The sequence below is a fragment of the Polyodon spathula genome, chromosome 5 (assembly GCF_017654505.1).
Source record: "Polyodon spathula isolate WHYD16114869_AA chromosome 5, ASM1765450v1, whole genome shotgun sequence".
Taxonomy (NCBI): domain Eukaryota; kingdom Metazoa; phylum Chordata; class Actinopteri; order Acipenseriformes; family Polyodontidae; genus Polyodon; species Polyodon spathula.
The window spans coordinates 51826629-51848611 of NC_054538.1; the positions used below are offsets into that span (position 1 = coordinate 51826629).

The 21983-nt window shown below is 39.4% G+C and overlaps 1 protein-coding gene across 2 annotated transcripts in view; it reads right to left on the minus strand.

Annotated features, from left to right (window-relative positions):
- Positions 1 to 21983, minus strand: part of urb2 (URB2 ribosome biogenesis homolog) — a 39899-nt gene that overhangs the window by 1288 nt on the left and 16628 nt on the right. The window contains exons 6-9 of one of the 2 annotated variants that reach the window (XM_041250746.1): positions 16755 to 16865; positions 16118 to 16360; positions 14003 to 14099; positions 112 to 251 (exon numbers count right to left, since the gene is read on the minus strand). In XM_041250746.1, coding sequence (XP_041106680.1) covers positions 112 to 251; positions 14003 to 14099; positions 16118 to 16360; positions 16755 to 16865 — 591 coding nt within the window. Of the gene's footprint in view, positions 1 to 111; positions 252 to 1961; positions 2049 to 14002; positions 14100 to 16117; positions 16361 to 16754; positions 16866 to 21983 lie in introns of those variants that run through there. The other variant, XM_041250747.1, reaches the window with a different exon arrangement.

A 21983-nucleotide genomic window follows, 5' to 3' on the forward strand; every position in this document is an offset into this window, starting at 1 on the left:
AAAGTATACAAGGCCTTTTGGCCTTGTTTCAATGCCACATGGAATAATTGAGTTACACAATTACGTTCAAAGCAAAAGTAGAATGTGTACAGTTAGTAGTATAATAATTACCTTTTGAAGCTCGTTCACATAATGTGCTACAATGAAGGATGAAAACACAGTGAACTCTTCAGTTTTGGAAGCAATGTGCGTGTACATCCTCTGCACCAATTGTGCACACTTCAAAATGACGTCAAACTCTGCTATGGACCCTGGTGGGGGAATTTGAGAATTTATAAAATGGCTTTTGTATTGCCTACTGCCAGATTAAAAATTGACATTTAGACTTCTGTGTGAGGATACATACTTTCAAATGTGACAATCCCTTACCATGTCACACACTCATATGCACCAAAGGGAATTTGCATTTGCATTTCATTGCCATGCTCATTGCATACTGTAGTCCCTGCAGCTGCTTTTTAAAAAAAAATTTTTATAAATAATGAAAAGCCCTGTATTTTTGAGCTCTTTAATGTTTAGCCAGAGTAAGCTGCCTTTAGAAACAGCTTTTCCTTGTCAGAAAACATATTTTAGATCTGGCTGTTGATCTATGCATTACAAACTAGTAATCCATTATACTAAATTGAAGTGGAACTTAGCTCACGGCAGCATTCATGTCATTATGTGTTTCTCAAATGCTACACAGAGCCATGAAAACTGGCAGCATTTTCGGTTAAAGAAAACAGACCTGTAAGCAATTCTAATCTCAACTGAGACAATGAAGTGCCAACATCAAGTGAAGAAGCCAACATCAGGATTGCACTGATTAATTCAGAATGGGGTCTGTGAAAAAAATGCTTTCTTTCTTTGCGGGGGGGGTGGGGGGGGGGGGGGGGGGTGGGGGGGACGGGGGTGGGGGGGGGGGGGGGGGGGGGGGGGGGGGGGGGGGGGGGGGGGGGGGGGGGTACACGTGGGGTGGGGGGGGGGGGGGGCTACACGCGGGGGGGGGGGGGGGGGGGGGGGGTGGGGGGGGGGGGGGGGGGGGGGGGGGGGGGGGGGGGGGGGGGGGGGGGGGGGGGGGGGGGGGGGGGGGGGTGGGGGGCTGATGTGGGGGGTGCAGATGTCATCTTTTTTCATCGTACAGATCCAACTGAATCACGACCCAGCCCCAATTTCCAGTTTCTGCAGTAGTAGACCAAACTGAATCAACTGACCCACCCCCAATTCCAGTTAATGGGCTAACTTTGATAAAAACCATCTGCTTAATTCCTGCTACAGTAATGTCCTCACTTCTGTCTTGGTGGTTAAGACATGGCCACATTTAAATTAGTTTATATATTAATTTTGTATAAAAATTAAATATGCCACAATAATTTAATTTGTGTTCAAAATTCTAAAATAAAAACATCGGTATTATGAAATAGAAGCTCAACATCACATTCACAAGCACAGGTTTCTCTAGGTTATATTACACACCCCTAGCAGAGATGTGTAATATAGGGACAAAATGCTAGAAAAATCTGCTTGCCCCCCCACCCATCGCACAGAACACACACAAAAAAGTAGAATATAACTTGTAGGATTTTGGTTTTATTTATAGTGAATACAATCAATTAGTGATTAACGGGGATGGATCTAGCCTTGTAGCTTGACTGGTTCAAGATACACAAAAGAGTTCCCTGTGACCCCACCTCACCTCAACCAATTTAAAACATACTTTAAGGAAATGTTTCTTTCAGTGCAGTTTGGAACACATTAGCTGGTACATTTAAGCAACACGCTAAGTGTACAACTATAATAAGCGAAACTTGGTAGTTATTCAAATATAAAAATAGCTTCTGCCTGTTTTTTCCACTCTTTATTTACAAGCTGAATCCAACTTCTGAATTCAACTTCTGACCCCTTGGATTTTTAAAAGACTTGTGTATAACCTGTCAAGTTTCTCTGCATTTTTACAGCTTTTCTACCAAAATACACACAATATTTACAGTAGGCTTCATCAAATTCTGCAAAGACAAAATAGTTTTTCTCTTCTGTTTATTTCCCATTCTTTCCATGCTCTACTCTCACTGAAAAATAAATACACAAATGAATTAATAAATAAATACATATCCAGTCCGTGTATGATGTAAAAAAAAAATGTTTATATATATATATATATATATATATATATATCTATCTATATATATATTAGATATTTGTCTATTAGGTTCATCCTATGTCTGTGTAAAGTAAAGATAGTTCAGGCACCATGAATTTTACAGTTTACTTAAAAAATGGTTTATATATATATAATATATATATATTATATATATATATATAAGATATATATCTATATATAATGTATTAGATATATCCCATATAGTAAGATAGTAATATTTCTATCATTGTTATAAGTCCATAGTGTTTACTTTCTTCACGTGTTTTCACAAATGAAAGGATTGTGCACCAGTTTAAAAAATAACTAATATCGCTTCTGTTCAATTATCTAGTAAATTCATATATATATATATATACTTATATATACTATATATAATATATAAATACATATATATATTATATATATTATACAGCTTTAAATAAAAAAATAAAAAATGTAAATACTGCAGATAGAAAACCAGGTTATTTCAAAAGAAAAAAAAATCATACATTTTTTTTGCCAGGGAAAGTTTGTCTTGAAATGCTTCTAAACGGTAAACTTTGAGTTTTTAAACATCCCAACAAGCACATTGACCACAAAGTGTTACAAATTACATAACACGATTTTTTCCTAATCTGCTAATACCTCAGTGACTATGGTGTGGTTTTTTTTTTTTGTAACTTTACTAGCTTGCAGCATTTGAATGTCAGGTTCATGTATTAAGAAATTATTTGCTAATTTACAAAATATGTAAACACCTTTAATTTAATAAAAGAGTAAATCAAAAGTGATTGGGGTGGGACGTAAACACTTTTTCAAATGCTTGTGCTTTGGTGCTAGAATTCCACTATTCAGTCTTCAGAAACTTACGTGGCTCTCTACAAATATACCTGGAGTGCCTTTCTAGCAAGAGCGAATAAAGGACAAATAAATAAATAAAAACTACTTGACCAACAGACAAAGTATAACAGCAAAACTTGTTGTTCGTCAAGCAAGTCTTGTTGTCCGGGGTGTTCGTTGAGCATTCAATTGAGGAAGTTCACCATGTTTTACATAACGTATAATAGGGCTCAAATACTCATCCTTGGCTTCTGCTTCGCACAGCGTTTCACGTTGTACAGATGGTGAAGCAATATAATCATCTGCTGCAGTAACTAGATACATTGGAGTTGCTGATTCTGAGACAGGCATACTGAGAGTTGGTAGCATCTTTTCTGCAGGATGGCTGGAGTCTACCTCACTGTCTGTTACTGGATTGCGTGAGAGAGCATCTGCGGCTTGGTTTGCAGTACCTGCACAGTGCTTTACTTCTAAGTCAAGCTCTTGTAGCTGAAGCGACCACCGAACCAACTTGCTGCTTGTATCTCCCATGTTGGCTAGCCACTTCAAAGCACTGTTGTCAGTTATAAGAATTAAGTAAGGTCTGAACTTCTTTGTGGCCCACACTACCGCAAGGCATTCTCTCTCTCTTGCATGGTACCTGCGTTCTGCTTCAGCAAGAGTTTGGCTTGCAAAAGTAATTACTGTTTTCTTGTCTCCATCAAGCCGATACAGAATTGCACCCAGTCCGACACCACTGGCGTCAGTCTGCAGAATGAAGGTTTGTGTGAAATCTGGATAACTTAGGTATGTTGCATCTTTCAGCTGGGCTTTAATAGCTTTAAAGGCATCCTGAGCATCTTCGGTCCACTTCCAAGGTGTATTTCTTTTAAGTAACCTGGACAGTGGTTCAGCCAGGTCAGAGAGATTTTGAACAAAACCACCATACCGAATATTCTAAGGTACTGGCAAACCTCTCTTGGTTTTCTAGGACATGGATACTGGCCTATAGCCTCCAACAGTTTATGATCTGGAGACACTCCATCTACAGATATGTCATGGCCAAGATGCTTTAGCTGTTGATGACTGAAAACACAATTTTCTGTTTTACAAGTAAGGCCATGTTCTCTCAGTCTGGTTAGAACTTCAGAAAGGTCCCGTAGATGTTGCTCCCGAGAGGCTGAATAGATCACAGCATCATCCATATATGCAAAACAATTCTGAGCGAGAAGCCCATGGAATACTTCATTCATCAGCCTCTGAAATGTGGCTGGTGAGTTTCTGAGGCCGAAAGGCATCACTCGCAATTGGTAAAGATAAAAGCGGTGATAAAAGCGGTCAGTTTCCTGCTCTCTGGCTCCATTTCGATTTGCCAATATACACTTCTCAGCCCATGTAGACTGTTAAGAACTTTTCTGATGTTAACCATAGGGAAAGCATCAGTTGGTTGCCTTATTAAGATGCCTGTAGTCGACATAAAACTGTTATTGACGTCCTTTTTCTTGACAATGACATCTGGAGCAGCCCATGATGAAGCTGATGGCTCCAGAACTCCCATGGTAAGCATCTTTTCTACTTGTTGCTGGATGATTGCCTTCTTCTCAGGCCCATAAGGATATGGTCTCTGTCTGCTTGGGGCACTTTTAACAGACAGGTAGCATGTCTACCTGAACTGGTTTTCCAAATATTGTCAACCATAACATCTGCATAATGCGTGAGCAACTTACACAGCTGATCTTGCTTATCTGGAGAACGTACAAACTGTTCATTTTGCAGTTCAGTGCATCTGGATTGCACTCTCTCACTGGTAAATTGTGGCAGTCAAGGGTGTTTCTACAGTTAGAAGCATCAGTAGATTTCAATGGCTACCAGACTTCATTTTCTGCAAGATTAATGATCATCCTTGTCTTAATTGTCCATTAATTGTCTTAACTCTGCACCAAGTATAAAGTCAGTTAAATGTTCCATTACTAACACTGCTCCTGTCCAGGAATGTCCACCAGCTGTTATGTTAACTGTTAACACACCTAAAGGAGCACATTTGATGTCTTTGCGAGGGTCACATCATTGCCTTTCCACTCCTTTATTTGTCTTTCCTTGCCACACTTGAGCAGCTTGTCAGACAATAAACAGTAAGTGGAGCCAGTATCGATTACAGCTTTACTTCTGTTTGTTCCGTCGAGTTCCACATCTACTAATGGCAAACCACCATATCGTCCGTTACCAGTACATCTGCCTCTTGACTCTGTTTTGACTATGTTTTGGTTTGTTGGCTTCTGAACCAGCATTCCTTGAACTGGGGGTGCCAGTCTTCTTGTAGTGAAGATCCTCTTTAAGGTCCTGCTGAAGTAACTTGCCCTTTTGTACAAGTTGTTCTAATGTAGTCAGCTCCATTGACCTCAATGAATGCACAATAATGTAACTGCATTCATCTACCTGTAATTTAGGCTAATTAAAAACTGAACAGAAATCGTTGGCACTTAGCTTATCCATTTTGCTTTCATTCGCTGAAGTTGACTTTACTGGAACAAAAAAAAAATCTACAGATTACAGTTACTGATGCTTCGTAGAACTTTTTTTTTTTTATCCTCATACAAAACTATGATGCTCTTCTATACCAAATATACATTATTTTAATTGCTAGTCTATTTAACGAAAGGTGTTAAATGTTTATATACGAACATAGTTCAAATCCTGGCTCACTCACTGACTCACTGTGTGACCCTGAGCAAGACACTTAACCTCCTTGTGCTACGTCTTTCGGGAATGACGTTGTTGTAAGTGACTCTGCAGCTGATGCATACTTCACACACCCTAGCCTCTAAGTCTCCTTGGATAAAGCTGTCTGCTAAAATAAACAAATAATAAATAATTGCACGAGGTGCAAGTTTCAGAATTTTAGCATGTATATACTCTGTTGTAGTTCCTGCTGTGGGTACTGGAAAACGGATCCGAAAACAACTTGGATTGGAGCGGACTGAAGGACCGAACACTATACCGAGTTGCACCCCTTGCACGTGACCTCCTATACTGAGTTGCATGATTTGCTGAAATCCATTTCAGGCTTTCTTGCTGACTGCTTCCCAAGCACAAGCAATTGTTAAGTTAGATAGTTTGGGAAGCTTGGTAGAAAAATAGGCAGCATTTAAAGACAGACCAAAAATGTATTATGATTTACGAATTTAACATTATAATTAAATAGTAACACTTCTTGTGAATGAAAGACAAAGTCGTGATGATGAAATCTGTTTTCAACATTCATTCTTATCTTTAATATAAACCTTGGTATGTCTAAAATAAAGGTGTGTTTATGTGTTATGAGCGCTAATGTGTAAGTTACCATAGTTAGGTAACTGACTTAAAACATCGGAAATGCATTCCACTGTTCTGGCAGCGACGTACTGCATCAAAGCGAAATTGTATCAAAATTAGCACTAAAATCATGAAACTATCAAATACAATTACATCACCAAAATACAGTACTGTATTTACAGTGGATTTCATTGCCAATAAAAAGTAAAGGACTAGCTTACTGTTTTGTATTTAAATCATATATTCATTTAAATACATACAAAATAATGGGGTGGGGGGGTAGTGGTAACTAGAATGGCATTAAAACACTGTACATATATTAATACAAAACAAGAGCAGCAAGTTATATGTAAATCTGCTTTTGCAGATTCTATTTCTGTTCTTTGTTATTTTAGACAGAAAAAAAACTTCTGTTTGTTGCTTTTAGTGTTTGATTCGTTTTGTTAAAAATGTTAAAACTTTAATAAATGAAGAGAAAAACATTTGTACTGGGACCCCAAAAATGTCTTCTGGGACCTTCAGTTGTTTTACTTGAGTGTCCTGGACCCCCGTGGTGTAGTGCTATATTTAGAAGCGAGTGGTCGCTATTACTGTTTTGTATTTAAATCATATATTCATTTAAATACATACAAAATAAAAGCTGCACAAACTGATTGCTTGTCTCAGTTCACTTTCTTGTTTTAGAATGTGTTGCTTATTTTTCAGTATGTTCTTTTATTCTGTCAGCGTGAACACGTACCTCAGTGCAGCAGTATTTGCAGAGCTATGCAGCCTCTGCCTCATCTGACCCACTTCTACTATTTTTGCTTTTTGTATACTTCGAAACTTCGTTTTCTTTTGCATATTCATAAATTGATTTATATTTTTTCCCCTTTCCTCATCTACTAAAAATATTATATTTTCATGTATGTCAATTTAGTTTTTGATCAAGCTAGTAGTTACTACGCCAAGCAATCGCCACAATAATCAGACTTTGATTGGTCAACAGAATCAGGTGATAGTGTGTTTGTGAAGTGACAGAGAACCAAGTTTGTGTTATTTGATCCTCTGACGTCTAAACTTCTGCTGTACCCTAGGATACACTGTAGGGCAGCTTATACAATGGAGTCAAAATAAAGCAGCATTTTAATCAAAATATTGTATATTTCCTAGAAAATAGTACCCGGAAAATACTGCATACAAAAAAAAACGACGTTCAGTTAAAAATAAAATCCTGTACTTTTTTGGTAAAATTCGGAATAAACCGAAAACGTGGAACACTAGTTATACATACATACACAAACACATACAGTATCCACAACTTACACATGAACCGTAACACACTGTGGCAAAGTGCCCGCCCCTGTGAATATTTTGTGTTGTATGTTGTGTGTTAATGTTAGGGTGTAGTCATTGTACACGGGATATAAACGGGTCTGTGTAACACAAGTGTTTAAAATGTATATTTGTATTTAGGCACAGGATTGCACAGCACTTCATGTGCAGGTAAAATGTAATAATGTGTGAGCACGGGGAATTGCACTTTATTAACACGTGCAGTTGTACCGCGACTCCAATTGAATGACTGATTAGCAATCGAGTACAGCTGCATAAAAGCAGCATGTTTTCACTCACTCTGGGTTGCGTGTTCGGTGAGTGGAGAATGGGATTGGAGACGGAGGTAATAATAATAAAATAATAAGAGTAAAAACATCAGCTCACCGTGTTTGTCTGTGTAGTCCGTCTTGTTTGTCTCTTTAATTTGGCGAATGTGCCGTGTCCTGTGTTTTGTTTGTCTTACAACCTTTTATTTGTCTGTCTGTGCACTATTAAATGCTGAGCGAGACCATTCGCTTAGCTTCACCAAACTCCATCTCTGTTGTTTATTTCCTGGTTTCTGGTCTGATGTCACCCACTACAGCCGTCTTTGCGACACGTGGTGTCATCGTGGGATTATCAGCACCTCCTAGAAGCAGACCAGAGAGGGAACCGCAGTGTTTTTTTGAAGAAAAAAACACAAAAAAAACAGCAAAAATGGAAGGCTGGAGAGATGTCTGCACGGAGCTCCTCAGTGGTATGGAGGACCAAGGCTGGTGCCTTGCCTGTGGGGTGTACGGGCACATTGTGGCTGTCTGCCCCTTCTAAGAGGAGGAGGAAAAGGCCCAGGAGAGGAAGGTGAGGAGAAGGAGGGGCAGGAAAAATCTGCAGCAGCAGCCACAGCAACAGCAGGAGGAGGTCAGGGATGACAGTTGGGAGTGTGCCCCGGCTGTGGGGCATATGCACACATGTTGGCCATCTGCCCCAAGCAATATGCGGAGGCAGAAGTAATGCCTGTCTGGGAGGAGCCCGTGTGTCCAGCGCCCAGACGGGGGGACCGTGAGCGTCCAGTGCCCAGATGGGGGGACCGCGGGAAACCAAAGCCCGAGGGACTGCTGTTGCCACCCCCGCCAGCAGAGAAAGAATGCCTGCTGACCCCCATCTCCACCAGCAGAGGAAGAATGCCTGCTGTCCCTATCTCCACCAGCAGAGGGTGAGTGCCTGCTAGTATCACTTCCCCTACCGTCACCACCTGGAGGAGAGGAGCAGGTGCGTCCTCTGCTTCCATCACCTTCCCCTGCAAGTGAGGGAGAGCCGCACCAGTCCCCTGCAAGTGAGGGAGACTTGCACCAGTCCCCTGCAAGTGAGGGAGAGCCGCACCAGTCCCTTGTAACAAGGGTAGACTACACGCCGCTCCCACCTCCATTGTCAGGAGACTACATGCCTCCGCTACCTCCACCGCCAGGAGCAGAGCAGCAGGAGCTGCCTCTGCCTCCGCCACCTGCACCGCCAGGAGCAGCGCAGCAGGAGCTGCCTCTGCCTCCGCCTCCTCCACCAGCACAGGGTGAATACCTGCTGGGTCCCCACCCACCAGCAGAGGGTGAATGCCTGCTGGGTCCCCGTCCACCAGCAGAGGGTGAATGTCTGCTGGGTCCCCGTCCACCAGCAGAGGGTGAATGTCTGCTGGGTCCCCGTCCACCAGCAGAGGGTGAATGTCTGCTGGGTCCCCGTCCACCAGCAGAGGGTGAATGCCTGCTGGTATCACTTTCCCCACCAGCAGTGGATGAATGCCTGCTGGTATCACTTCCCTCACCATCACGAGGAGAGGAGCTGGAGCTGCTTCTGCCTCCATCACCATCAGGGGGAGAGGAGCAGGAGCTGCCTCTCCCTTCACTAGAAGGACCAGGAATAGATGCTGGCGGTCCTAAGCAGCCCTTGCATAGGCTGCTGAGGGAAGCAATTTATTAATTCACCTACAGTTGTACCGCGACTCCAACTGAATGATTGGTTAGCAATCGAGTCTCATTACAGCTGCATAAAAGCAGCATGTTTTCACTCACTCTGGGTTGTGTGTTTGGCGAGTGGAGAACGGGATTGGAGACGGAGGTAATAATAATAAGAATAATAATAACAGTTAAAATATCAGCTCACCGTGTTTGTCTGTGTAGTCCGTTTTGTTTGTCTCTTTATTTTGGCGAATGTGCTGTGTCCTGTGTTTTGTTTGTCTTACAACCTTTTATTTTCTGTATGTCTGTGAACTATTAAATGCTGAGCGAGACCATTCGCTCAGCTTCACCAAACTCCATCTCTGTTGTTTATTTCCTGGTTTCTGGTCTGACGTCACCCACTACAGCCGTCTTTGTGACACACACACACACACAGTATCCACCACTTACGCATGAACTGTAACATACACACACACACACATATATATCCACCACTTACACCATCCAGGGTTATTTCGGGCAGTCGTTTACATCGGACAAATAGCATTTGCCATTCCCATTGATTTTAATAACAAAGGCATCGTTCATACCGTGTTAAGCACACCGTATATTTCAGGCAAACTCAGCTGTTTGGATCTCGTTATGATCTCGGCTGTTTTCACCTGTAGTAGTAGTACAAGCTTGACAGATCGATCAATCAGCTGTTTGCACCCTGTACTGTACCTTGGCTATTTAATCCCTGTACGCAGTTTATAGTTTGAAAAAAAAAAAAAAAAAAACAGCACTGACTGCAACAGCAAACACGGCTGGAAAGCGAAAAGTGATGCGCATCAGCACGAAAATTCAGTGTAAATAAAATGTTTGTAACACATACTATGGAGTAGCATCCGGACAGACAGCCGGAAAAGACTGACAAATTTACCGTCCATAATTGCAAAAAAAGACTGTCCAGATGCGTATCACAGAGTTCTTCGCTGGAAACAATTTGCAGTAATGTAGCCTCCACGTACTGTACATTTCTGCACTGGCATTACTTTTTTAAAATTTACTTTTTATTACATTCATAGGTTTTAATACATCCTTTTTATTAGTGTAGTGAGTGTTTTAATAAAGATTTTTAACCGCATACACTCTTGTTTGTTTTGATTACTGTACTGGTGATTGGGGGACATTTTGAATGTCAGTTTATTGTGTGGGAGTTTATACTGTCCATCGCTTACTGCGGGTGAATCACATTAACACAAATGCACCCGTTCTAAGCGGTGGTGACTGTTTATGCTGAAGAGATTTCCTAGTACTGTTTAGAAGCATTTCAAGACAAACTTTCCCTGAGAAAAAAATCTAATGATTTTTTTTCCTTTCGATTTTAGTGTTGCTAACCTAGTTACCATATATTTACATACTTTTTTTAGATATAACACACTATATTAAAAACATGCACGATCCATTGATTTATGAAACTATTAAAACATGAAGATTGACAAATATGTTTCTAATGATAGAAATCAAATGCTTATATATGAGATTATCTGTACAATATTTTAAATCTCATGGCAATGTGTTAATGTATTAATGTATTTATTTTTCAGAGATAGTACAGGGAAAGAATGGTGCCTCCACCGTCCCCAAAAAAATGAATTCAGGGTATGCTGCAGCAGTCTTCCAGTTAGCCATAATGGGATATAAGTTAGATGAAGAAAAACAGCTGTAAAATATTGTACACTATTTAAAAAAAGTATATAATAGAAATAAACACAAGAAAAAACTTATTTTGACTTTCAGAATTTGATGGAGCCTACTATAAATATTGCATGCATTTTGATAAAAAAAAACATTACAAAATGCAGAGAAACTTGACAGGTTATACACAAGTCCTTTAAAAATCGGGGGTTCAACAGTTACAAAACTGAAAGAACATCAAGAAAATTCAGAATTCCACAAAGCAGCAGTAATAATTGGCAATGATTTCACAACTGCGATGCAACAAACTAAAACACCTGGAGTTGGATTCAGCTTTTAGAGAAAGAGTGGAAAAAAAAAAAACAGGCAGAAGCTATTTTCAACGAATAACTTTGAATAACTCCCAAGTATTGCTTTTTATAGTTGTACTCTTAGTAGTATACTTAAATTTACAAGCAAATGTGTTCCAAATTGCACTGAAAGGACATTTCCTTAAAATATCCTTCCATAATCATTTTAACACATTACAGATTTGTCACACTGAATCATAGTTCTGCTGGCTTCCAAGGGGAACACTGCTAATCTACACTGCTCCAAACAATTCACTGATATACTTAAAGTATGTTATACATTTGTTGTGGTGAGGTCACAGGGAACCTTTTGTGTATCTTGAAGTCTAAGTGTAACCCGTCAAGTTACAAGGATAGATCTGCCCCTGTTAACCACTAATTGATTGATTGTGTTCACTGTTAAATAAAACCAAAATCCTACAAGTTATAGTCTACTTTTTGTGTGTGTTTTGTGCGACGTGAGGGGGCAAGTAGATTTTTACAGCATTTTGTGATTTGGACAACAAGTTCTTTTTAAGAAGTTGCACACTCCTGAACGTGTACAACAGAGCAGTTTCCAAATGAAAACACAAAGTGTTCATTGTGACTGACTATATATATATATATATATATATATATATATATATATATATATATATATATATATATATATATATATATACACAGCTCTGGAAAACATTAAGAGACCACTGCAAAATTCATGCGTCCTTCACAAAGACAAAGCTGCCCGATTCCAGCCTTGCTGAAGCACCCCCAGATCATCACCGATCCTCCACCACATTTCACTGTGGGTGCGAGACACTGTGGCTTGTAGGCCTCTCCAGGTCTCCGTCTAACCATTAGATGACCAGGTGTTGGGCAAAGCTGAAAATTGGACTCATCTTGGGGTGCTTCAGCAAGGTTGGAATCAGGCAGATTTGTCTTTGTGAAGGGCGCATGAATCAAGCCAAGCACAAGGTTGTCCTGGAAGAAAACTTGCTTCCTTCTGCTCTGACAATGTTCCCCAACTCTTTTCCAGCAGGACAATGCTCCATGCCACACAGCCAGGTCAATCAAGGTGTGGATGGAGGACCACCAGATCAAGACCCTGTCATGGCCAGCCCAATCTCCAGACCTGAACCCCAATGAAAACCTCTGGAATGTGATCAAGAGGAAGATGGATGGTCACAAGACATCAAACAAAGCCGAGCTGCTTGAATTTTTGCGCCAGGAGTGGCATAAAGTCACCCAACATCAATGTGAAAGACTGGTGGAGAGCATGCCAAAACACATGAAAGCTGTGCTTGAAAATCAGGGTTATTCCACCAAATATTGATTTCTGTTGTTTAAAAATAAATCTGAACTTATTTTCTTTGCATTATTCGAGGTCTGACAACACTGCATCTTTTTTGTTATTTTGACCAGTTGTCATTTTCTGCAAATAAATGCTCTAAATGACAATATTTTTATTTGGAATTTGGGAGAAATGTTGTCAGTAGTTTATAGAATAAAACAAAAATGTTCATTTTACCCAAACACATACCTATAAATAGTAAAACCAGAGAAACTGATAATTTTGCAGTGGTCTCTTAATTTTTTCCAGAGCTATATATATATATATATATATATATATATATATATATATATATATATATATATATATATAATATAAAATGGCAGGGATTGAAGCCCTGGGCTAAATTTTGCAGGGATGGGATTAAATCTGTCCTTGCCAACAATCACAGATGTGGCCATTCTCCAATAAGGTAATTGATTGCTAATTGGGAATGGCCATCTGTATAAAAGGGGAGAAAGCCTTTATTTGGTGGAGGGAGTAGTTGAGTTGGTGAACTGTTTATTTTTGATGTACTGAAGGTGAATGCCCACCTTACATATTACTGTTTTGTGTAAATCTTTTATTTTGGCCCTCATGCCCTGTTGATTTTTGTGTAGTTTGTTCAGAAATGTACGCTTTAGCGCTTGAACTGCAGCTTCTGTCGCCGAGTCTCTCATTACTGCCTGTAACAGCTTGGGACATGACTATATCCTGCCAACATGACAAATGAACACTAAACAAAATATGTTAATAGCCGTCAATTAATTTAATTATGCAGATGAAAAAAAGTTTTTGACTTCCAAGTAAGATATTAAAAAAATTAATTGGGGCGGTCTAGCGAGCATGGGCGCTTATTAACCTTGCCAGTAAGACTGGGTGCTAACATGAACATGGGCGGAAAGTCGAGACTCGGTGCTATATCAAGCATATACAGAAATTAATTGTTTGTGTAGATTAGCAGTGTTCCCCTTGGAAGCCGGCAGAGCTATGATTCAATGTGACAAATCTGTAAAGTGTTAAAATGGTTCTGGAAGGATATTTGACCATTCCACAAAGACTATCGGCTCTAATTCCTTCCGGGAAATATCTAGTTCAGTGCACCAACATTTAACTAACCTAAGCTTTAACTGTACAAACTGGAAAGGGGAGACAAACCACGGCCTACCTTTTTCTCCGTCTCCTTTCTGCCGTCCTTGATGCATAATGCAAACTACCAGACGGTAGAAACAGTTCAAAAAGGATGGAGCAGCCTTCAGCATCACCTGTTCAACAATGACACACAAATATAATAGGAACCCTTCCACAACACTTTGATTGTCATACACAACAGCTATGTCACCCCCTGGGCTGCTGCCTGAGTTTACCAGCACCATCTTTCAGTCCTTTACTTGATGCATGTTCAAGCAGCAGTAATATAGAATAATAATATGGGCACATGCCCAAATATCAACATAGCAGACACTCAATAATCTAAACTCTTCTGGAAAGACTCAATCCAGACTGCTGTAAAGTTGTAGCTATATTAGCAGTGTTACAGAATCCCGTGCAGCCTTTACAAGAGATGCATTAAAGTACTTTAGTTGTTGTATCCCCACATTGTATCGCAGAATATCAGACATAAATCAGGCATGTTCAATTTTTTCAACTTTTACTTGGGAACATTTGCCAAGAGAAGGAGATTCTCTTCCAAACACCACTTTATCCAGATCATGCTCCCTCCAAAAAAATACTCTTACTCTTTTTGAAATGAGGGGCATATTATGGGAACAGAAAACAAGCAATCAGGACAATGTAAAGCTGGGATATGGGCAACATGGGACACAGCAACAGAACTTCCAACAGAAAAAAGGGGGGCCAGCGATAACATTAACAGCACAAATTGATAAAGATTTTAAACATGGTTAGTACTTCTTTGTTAAGAGCTACACAAAAGTAATTTATTTAACAATGTACATAGTTCCAGCAAAACATGCGTGGGGTTGAGTCCAGACATGTTCAGTTCGTTTCAGTGTTTCAAGCTTAACTATGGTAAGGAAGTCTTATTAATAGTACACAACGATCTGCCTGTTTTTGTTTTTCTGAGCCACTTAACCTACATTAAAAAATATATAAAAGTTAGCATATTCACAAGTTGTCCGTTGTACCTAAATATAGGTCTGCTATGCATCATAAAACTGTTTATTGTTATAAAATTAGAATAAAGATGATAACCTATTCTTCTCTGTATTACAGCAGAAGCAGGTGGGGGGGTTGTATACTTTCTTTTACACAGAGAATGGCCTCCTCTCGTTTGTAAACTTTCTTATGTTCTCATGGACTTAGTGCCCAATATACCTAAATCGAACACTGGAATATCAAATAGTTCCTTAATGCCTGTCTTCAAAGCTGCAATTTGATCTTCAAAGCTGCAAGTGTCTCCTGTAACACATGTCTTCTATATTGTAGTCTCTTATATTAATTACATTGAATAATTAAATATAGTTTTAATACATGCAATGGTGCATTCCAGCCACCTCCATTACCCACGGCTACAGTACTGGTATATCTCCTTTCACTTTAAAGAAAGCCTCTTTTTTAAAATGTATTTAATATATTTAATATTTATTTGCAGTGGCAGGTTTAGCGTGGTTAATGGACCTGTTCAGACCACTTATATTTGTTGCAACACAAGATAGAATACGCGATTACAATTTGCAAATCTAATACTCAAATAAACATTTACACATGCCCATCCCTACTCTCTACAACATTATTTTTAAGGCTTCAAGTAGCAGAACGTATACTGAGAGGTATGTACTATATATGATATGTTACTTAATATAAACATTTATTTATATTTTACAGTTGTCTAATGAAGACATAATTTATTGCTCCTACTTGTGATTTGGAAAATGTGCAGAAGTTGGGCTTTATGCATACGGTCCTTGTATTCCACTTCGGTCCACTTCCCGTTAACAAAAAGGGCTACTTATTGAAGCATTGTTAAATAGTATTATGTTATTTTCTTTACGTAATACTTTAAGCAATATTATGTAAGCATTATTTTTAGCCAGTGGCACACTGATGTAAAGTATGATTGTGTAATTGTTTATTAAATTACATGTATTCGACTATTAAAACATACAAAAATGTTCAACCCTAAACCACAGTATACTGTGATGTGCCTCAAGGTTACCGTGGTACCAGGGACATTTTCTGTGCTAGGTCTGGTAACGGAAGAAATTCCCTGACAGACAGAAACCCAATGTTTTCAACAGTGAACTCATTATTTGTTACTTACTTTTGGGTGACACTGTATTACAGAGAACAGGACCTCGTGGGTGGCATGAAATACACTGTAGTAGTCCTCTATTGGCATGTGGTCCAATGGTACAGACAGGAGCGCACTGAAAGTCAGCGTCACGTGGTGTGGATTACCGAGGATTCCCTCCCCTTGCTGCAGTAGAACAGTCAGTGTCTCTAGGGCAGGGACAGTGAGGAGAGATGTCAAAGCAAGCTCCTTGCTTGCCTCCTTGATCAAAAACTAAAAGAAAATGACAAAACACTTTGAATAAGCTAGCCACCTCCATAACATGTAGATCATGTTAAATGTGATTCCATTGCGTGTACATAAAAATATAAAAGTGACATACGGACAGATGCACAGATGACTCCATGTACTGTATCCGAAGATTTTAAAAATAATGTAATTTTTGTCACATTTGGACAAGTTCTCTAGATGTAAAATGTAAGTGTATATAATGTATTTAAATGTGTAAACACAAATGAGCAATTGTTAATAAAACAAGATTACACTGTATTGCAATGAAAAAAGGATGACAGTTGTATGTTATAGCCCCAGGCCAGTGATAATGAATTAGATTATTATTATTATTTTTTTTTTTTTTATGTATCTTCTGTGAGCATGATGTACTTACAACTAAAGCAGTGATCATCTGAGGAGCAGTATACCAGAAAGCCTTCTCACAGTCTCCCTGTAGAGAGCAGCTAACTAGCACCCTGATTAACGTCACAGCTGACAGAACATCCTGAAACAAGAAAGTAACATGCTGGTTTGCAGAGAAGACAGTGCATTGTGACAAATAAGGTGGCCTGCATTACAGATACACTGTGTAAATTATATAAAAAAGGGTGGTCACACCAAATATGGATTTGATGTAGATTTTATTTCTGTTCACTCACTTTGCATTTTGTTAATTGATAAATATAAACTATTAACATGTCTATTTTTGAAAGCATTCTTACTTTACAGCATTTTTTCACACCTGCCTAAAACTTTTGCACAGTACTGTATGTGTGTGTATATATATATATATATATATATATATATATATGCACTTGCTAATGCTTTTGTACTTTACTGCCTGAGACTGATGTCGTGTACGGTGCACTCACATGTTTCAAACTTTGCATGATTCATATCAAATTAGCTTTACACTGGGTTTGGTTGTATCCGAATATCTCATAGGGAGCTCAAAGCAGCCCACAAACACTAGTGTGTCTCAACAGGGCTGACGGACCACCATGTAGTAGTCTACGAACTATCCTTAAGAGTGCAGCAAATATTAACCGTGTTTGGAGCGCTGTATGGTGCATAACCATAGAACTGTATAAGAACAATATAGGCTATGTAATGACTGCAGACAGGTGGACACACTGATGACATTTCTCACATTTTTATATGGCAGCTGCACAAATCTATTTATATATTTTTCTCTCCATAATGAATTATAAACTGCAACACCAATCACATTGAATATAAAAGAAAAAAGCAATTCTCAAGTCTGCAAAACATAAGTGCCTAATTTTGTTTTGAAACCGGAAAATTTACGGTTAAAATGCACAGACATGACGGAAAATATTGTAGTGACTGCATCTGTATTTATCACCTTCTTGTTTAAATTTTTTGTGCAAACTCCATACTCCGTTCTTCTCAGTGTGGTGAAAGAACGGGCTGGAAATGTTCGCTCCATGCTCCACTCCAGCAACTACCCTGCTCTGCTCCCCTGCTCCATTTATAGTGCTCCTGATTTTCGATTATGGGGATGGCAAATTCTGTTTTTCAAAATGACCAATTCCGCTTTTTCCGTTTTTACCAATTTATTAAGAATTAACAACTGAATTTGAATGTAAATAACATTTTTACAGTAAAAATCTACTGATTTTTTAAAAAAAATTTAGGTCCCTGAGATACTGCAGTAAAAAAAAAAAAAAAACAGCTTATTGCTGGCATTACAATATACAGACTAGTCGAAAACAAGGGGCATTATTAAAAAAAAAATATATATAATTTTCAAAAAATTACAAATTAAATACAATGTTCAGGATGTGCACTTGTATCTCTCCCATCTGTACATTCATCTGCCACAATGCGGAGTGGTTTATGCTGTACTTGCTGTAAAACTGCTTGCATGCGTTTCTCGTATACCCTGGACAGACAAAGCTGCCGTAGTTAGAGCAGGGCTCTTCAACTAGTTGTTTTAATTTAAGGGGGACAGACTGGAAAAAAGTTAGAGGTAGGCGGGCCTGAGTATTTAAGAAACATATTGGATACGTATTTCCAAAAGCTCCTTGTCTGGTTTCAACATGCCTTTTCATATTGTATTCCTTAACTACTGACACACATTCATTGCACAATAAACACATTGGCTTTGCGTTCAGTACAGCTGGTAAAATAAATGTATTTATTGCTCCACTCATTGTTGAATCTACAATTTTCACCATTTTCTGTTCTTATTACAGTAGCTAGAGTAGAGAGCCATGTTATAGCAGCACGAGTAAAAAAAAACTAAAAATCACTGAGCACATAAAACTATTAAACAGTTATTGATAAATTAGAAATAATAAGTTATAAAACTAAAGGTTTCCTCAACCACTTATATAAGCTGATAACACTATGTAACACAATTTTTGTTCCTGGGTAGTAAGTGTTATTTCCTAATTGCTTATGCCTCAAAAGTATAGAAAATGGCTATTATTCCCCACAAACTTTGCTTTTGTGACCAGGACAGTGATATTTTGAAATGTACCTATTTTCCAGAACATTTCAGATAGATTCAGTGCTGAGTAAACTTTCTAGAACTTTCTGGTAATATAAATAGTAGTATAAATACAGGGGCCTTAAGCCCACCAGTTCAGTTTAGTTCCAGCTGCCTAAGTGGATACATATCTGCATTTTTCTGAGATGGCATCAAGAGGCTGCAATGGTGGCATTCCTGATGGGTCTCCAAGGTGGTTTTACCAAGTTTCCCTGCTATCTTTGCCTTTGGGACAGCAGGGACACCAAGGCGCACTACCACAGGCGGGACTGGACACAGCAGACCGAGTTCTCTGTGGGGAGGAACAACGTCAAGTGGGAGCCACTGGTGGACCCCCGGAAGGTGCTGATGCCACCACTGCACATCAAATTGGGCCTTATGAAACAATTTGTCAGAGCTCTAGATAAGGAGTCGGCAGCTTTCAAGTACCTTCAAGACTTGTTCCCTAAGCTGTCTGAGGCAAAGGTCAAAGCCGGTGTCTTCGTCGGATCACAGATAAAGAAGATCCTGGAGTGCAATGAATTCCCCAAGAAGCTCACTAGTAAGGAGAAAGCGGCTTGGAACAGCTTTGTCGCAGTGGTTCGGGGCTTCCTGGGCAATCACAAGGCCGAAAACTATGTGGAGCTGGTTGAGACTCTGGTGAAGAACTACGGCACAATGGGCTGTAGGATGTCCCTCAAAGTCCATATCCTTGATGCTCATCTTGATAAATTCAAGGAGAACATGGGAGCATACTCGGAGGAGCAAGGCAAGTGCTTCCACCAGGTTATACTGGACTTTGAACGCCGCTACCAAGGACAGTATAACGAGAACATGATGGGAGACTACATTTAGGGGCTGATTCGTGAAAGTGATTTACAGTATAATCGTAAATCCCGAAAAACTACTCACTTCTAAATCTTTTGTAGTCATTTTTTGTATTACTTTAGTATAAATACATGTTAATTTGGATTCATATGTTGTTTTTTTCTGACTTTATGTGAACGAAAAGACCGTTTTCTCATTGGAAATAGGTAAATTTCAAAATATCACTGTCCTGGTCAAAAAAGCAAAGTTTGTGGGGAATAATAGCCATTTTCTATACTTTTGAGGCATAAGCAATTAGGAAATCAGGGACAGTTAATCGCCGGATTCGAAGACTTGTGACTCGAATGAACTTATTCTCTGATTGTGAGGTCACCCTTGGCCTGCCTGACCTTGTTTGGTCCTCATGAGTGCCAGTTTCTTCTAATCATTTGATGGTCTTGGCCACAGCAGTTACAGACACTTGCAAAGTTCTTGTGATTTATCTTAAAGATTGACCTTCATTTCTTAATGTAATTACAGACTGTCTTTTTTTCTTTGCTTAACTGAGCGTATTTTGCCATTTTCTGCTCCCTTACATTCAGGAATGACAAACTTGTGCCTATGCTACCTATATTTATAGTAATCATGGACCCTCATCTGTTAACAGTAATTGGTGACAAAAAGTTAATTAGGTAAGTTCATTGACCATTTCATTGAAATTGACAAGGTTTACATTGAAAAATTAAATTTTTGAATGCAATTCACTTGTGATTACACCATGTAACAATTTTTTTTTTTTTTTGGGTATCAAGGATGGTCCACCACCCAAAGGGCATCCAGCAAACGGCAGACCAGTGGTCGAACGGCTCATTGATGAAAGAGGCCAAAGGAGGCTGACAGGAATTGTGCTGAGCAACAGACAGTCTAGTACAACATTGGTGCCAAAAGACCCATAAAAGAATGCACAACTTGTCGTACCATGACACGAATGGCGTACGGCAGCCGACGACCTAACAGTTTCACTTCTTTCAGCAAACACAACAAACTGCGGTTGCAGTGGGCTAAAGAATGAAAACACTGGCACTGGAGGATTGGAAAAACATTGTCTGGTCTGATGAATCCCGGTTCCTGCTGTTTCACGCTGATGGGAGGACTAGGGTATGGAGAAAACCACATGAGTACATGCATCCATCAAGCCACGTGTCAACATTGCAGGCAGGTGGTGGTGGTGTGATGCTGTGGGGTGTGTTTTCATGGCACACATTGGGCCCCTTGATAAAAGTGGAGCAACGTTTGAATGCCACAGGATATCTGAACATCACTGCCAATCAGGTGCATCCCTTCTGTTAATGGATTTTTTCAACAGGATAATGCCCCATGCCACAAGGCTAGGATTGTCCAGGAATGGTTCCACGAACATGACAGTGAATTCAGCTTATGAAGTGGCCTTCCCAGTCACCAGATCTCAATCTAATTGAGTATCTGTGGGATGAGATGGAACAAATTATTCGGAGTAGAGATCCACTACCAGCCAACTTGACACAACTGTGGGAAGCATTGGAGTCAACATGGGCCAGCATCCCTGTGGAACACTTTTGACACCTTGTAGAGTCCATGCCCCGACGAATTGAGGCTGTTCCGAGGGCAAAAGGGGGTGCAACTCAATATTAGGAAGGTGTTCCTAATGTGTTGTACACACAGTGTATATCTATATATCTATATATAGAGAAATTTAAAAGTAAAAGAATATATATGAAGAGTGAAGGCGATTGCCTAGCCTATATAGGTTTTGTTTTGTGTTTGTGAATTGTTTTTGTTTAAATATTTGTTTCGCTCTGTGAGCAATGTTTTGTGTCTTTAATAAATGGCGGACGGTGTGTCTTTTTGCCCTGTAATACCTTGCGTTTGTTTTGCTTCCTGCATTCTCGCCTGACGTCACCACTCGCCAGCCTGTCACAACAACTCTAAAATTATTTCACAGAATTAAACTCTCACAAAACAGCTAGTTGCTTTTTTAAACAACCTGAGACAGACAGTCCATCAGCGTAACGCCCACAAAGCCACTTGTTTTCTCATTATCCAATGATCAAAATAAACATACAAAAACGTTTTATACAAGCGTCATCGCTGGGCTTCTGGGTAGTGTAGTTTTCATAGCAATCCATTATTTTTTATAGGAGAATAACAGCGGCAAAAGACGGTTTGCACCATTTTTTTTTAATTAATTTATTTATTTATTTTTTTTTAAATTTAAAATAAAGGTGCAGTTGCAAAGCAGAATTCCATTTCCAAAATGCCAATTCCGTTCCCAATGCCTACATA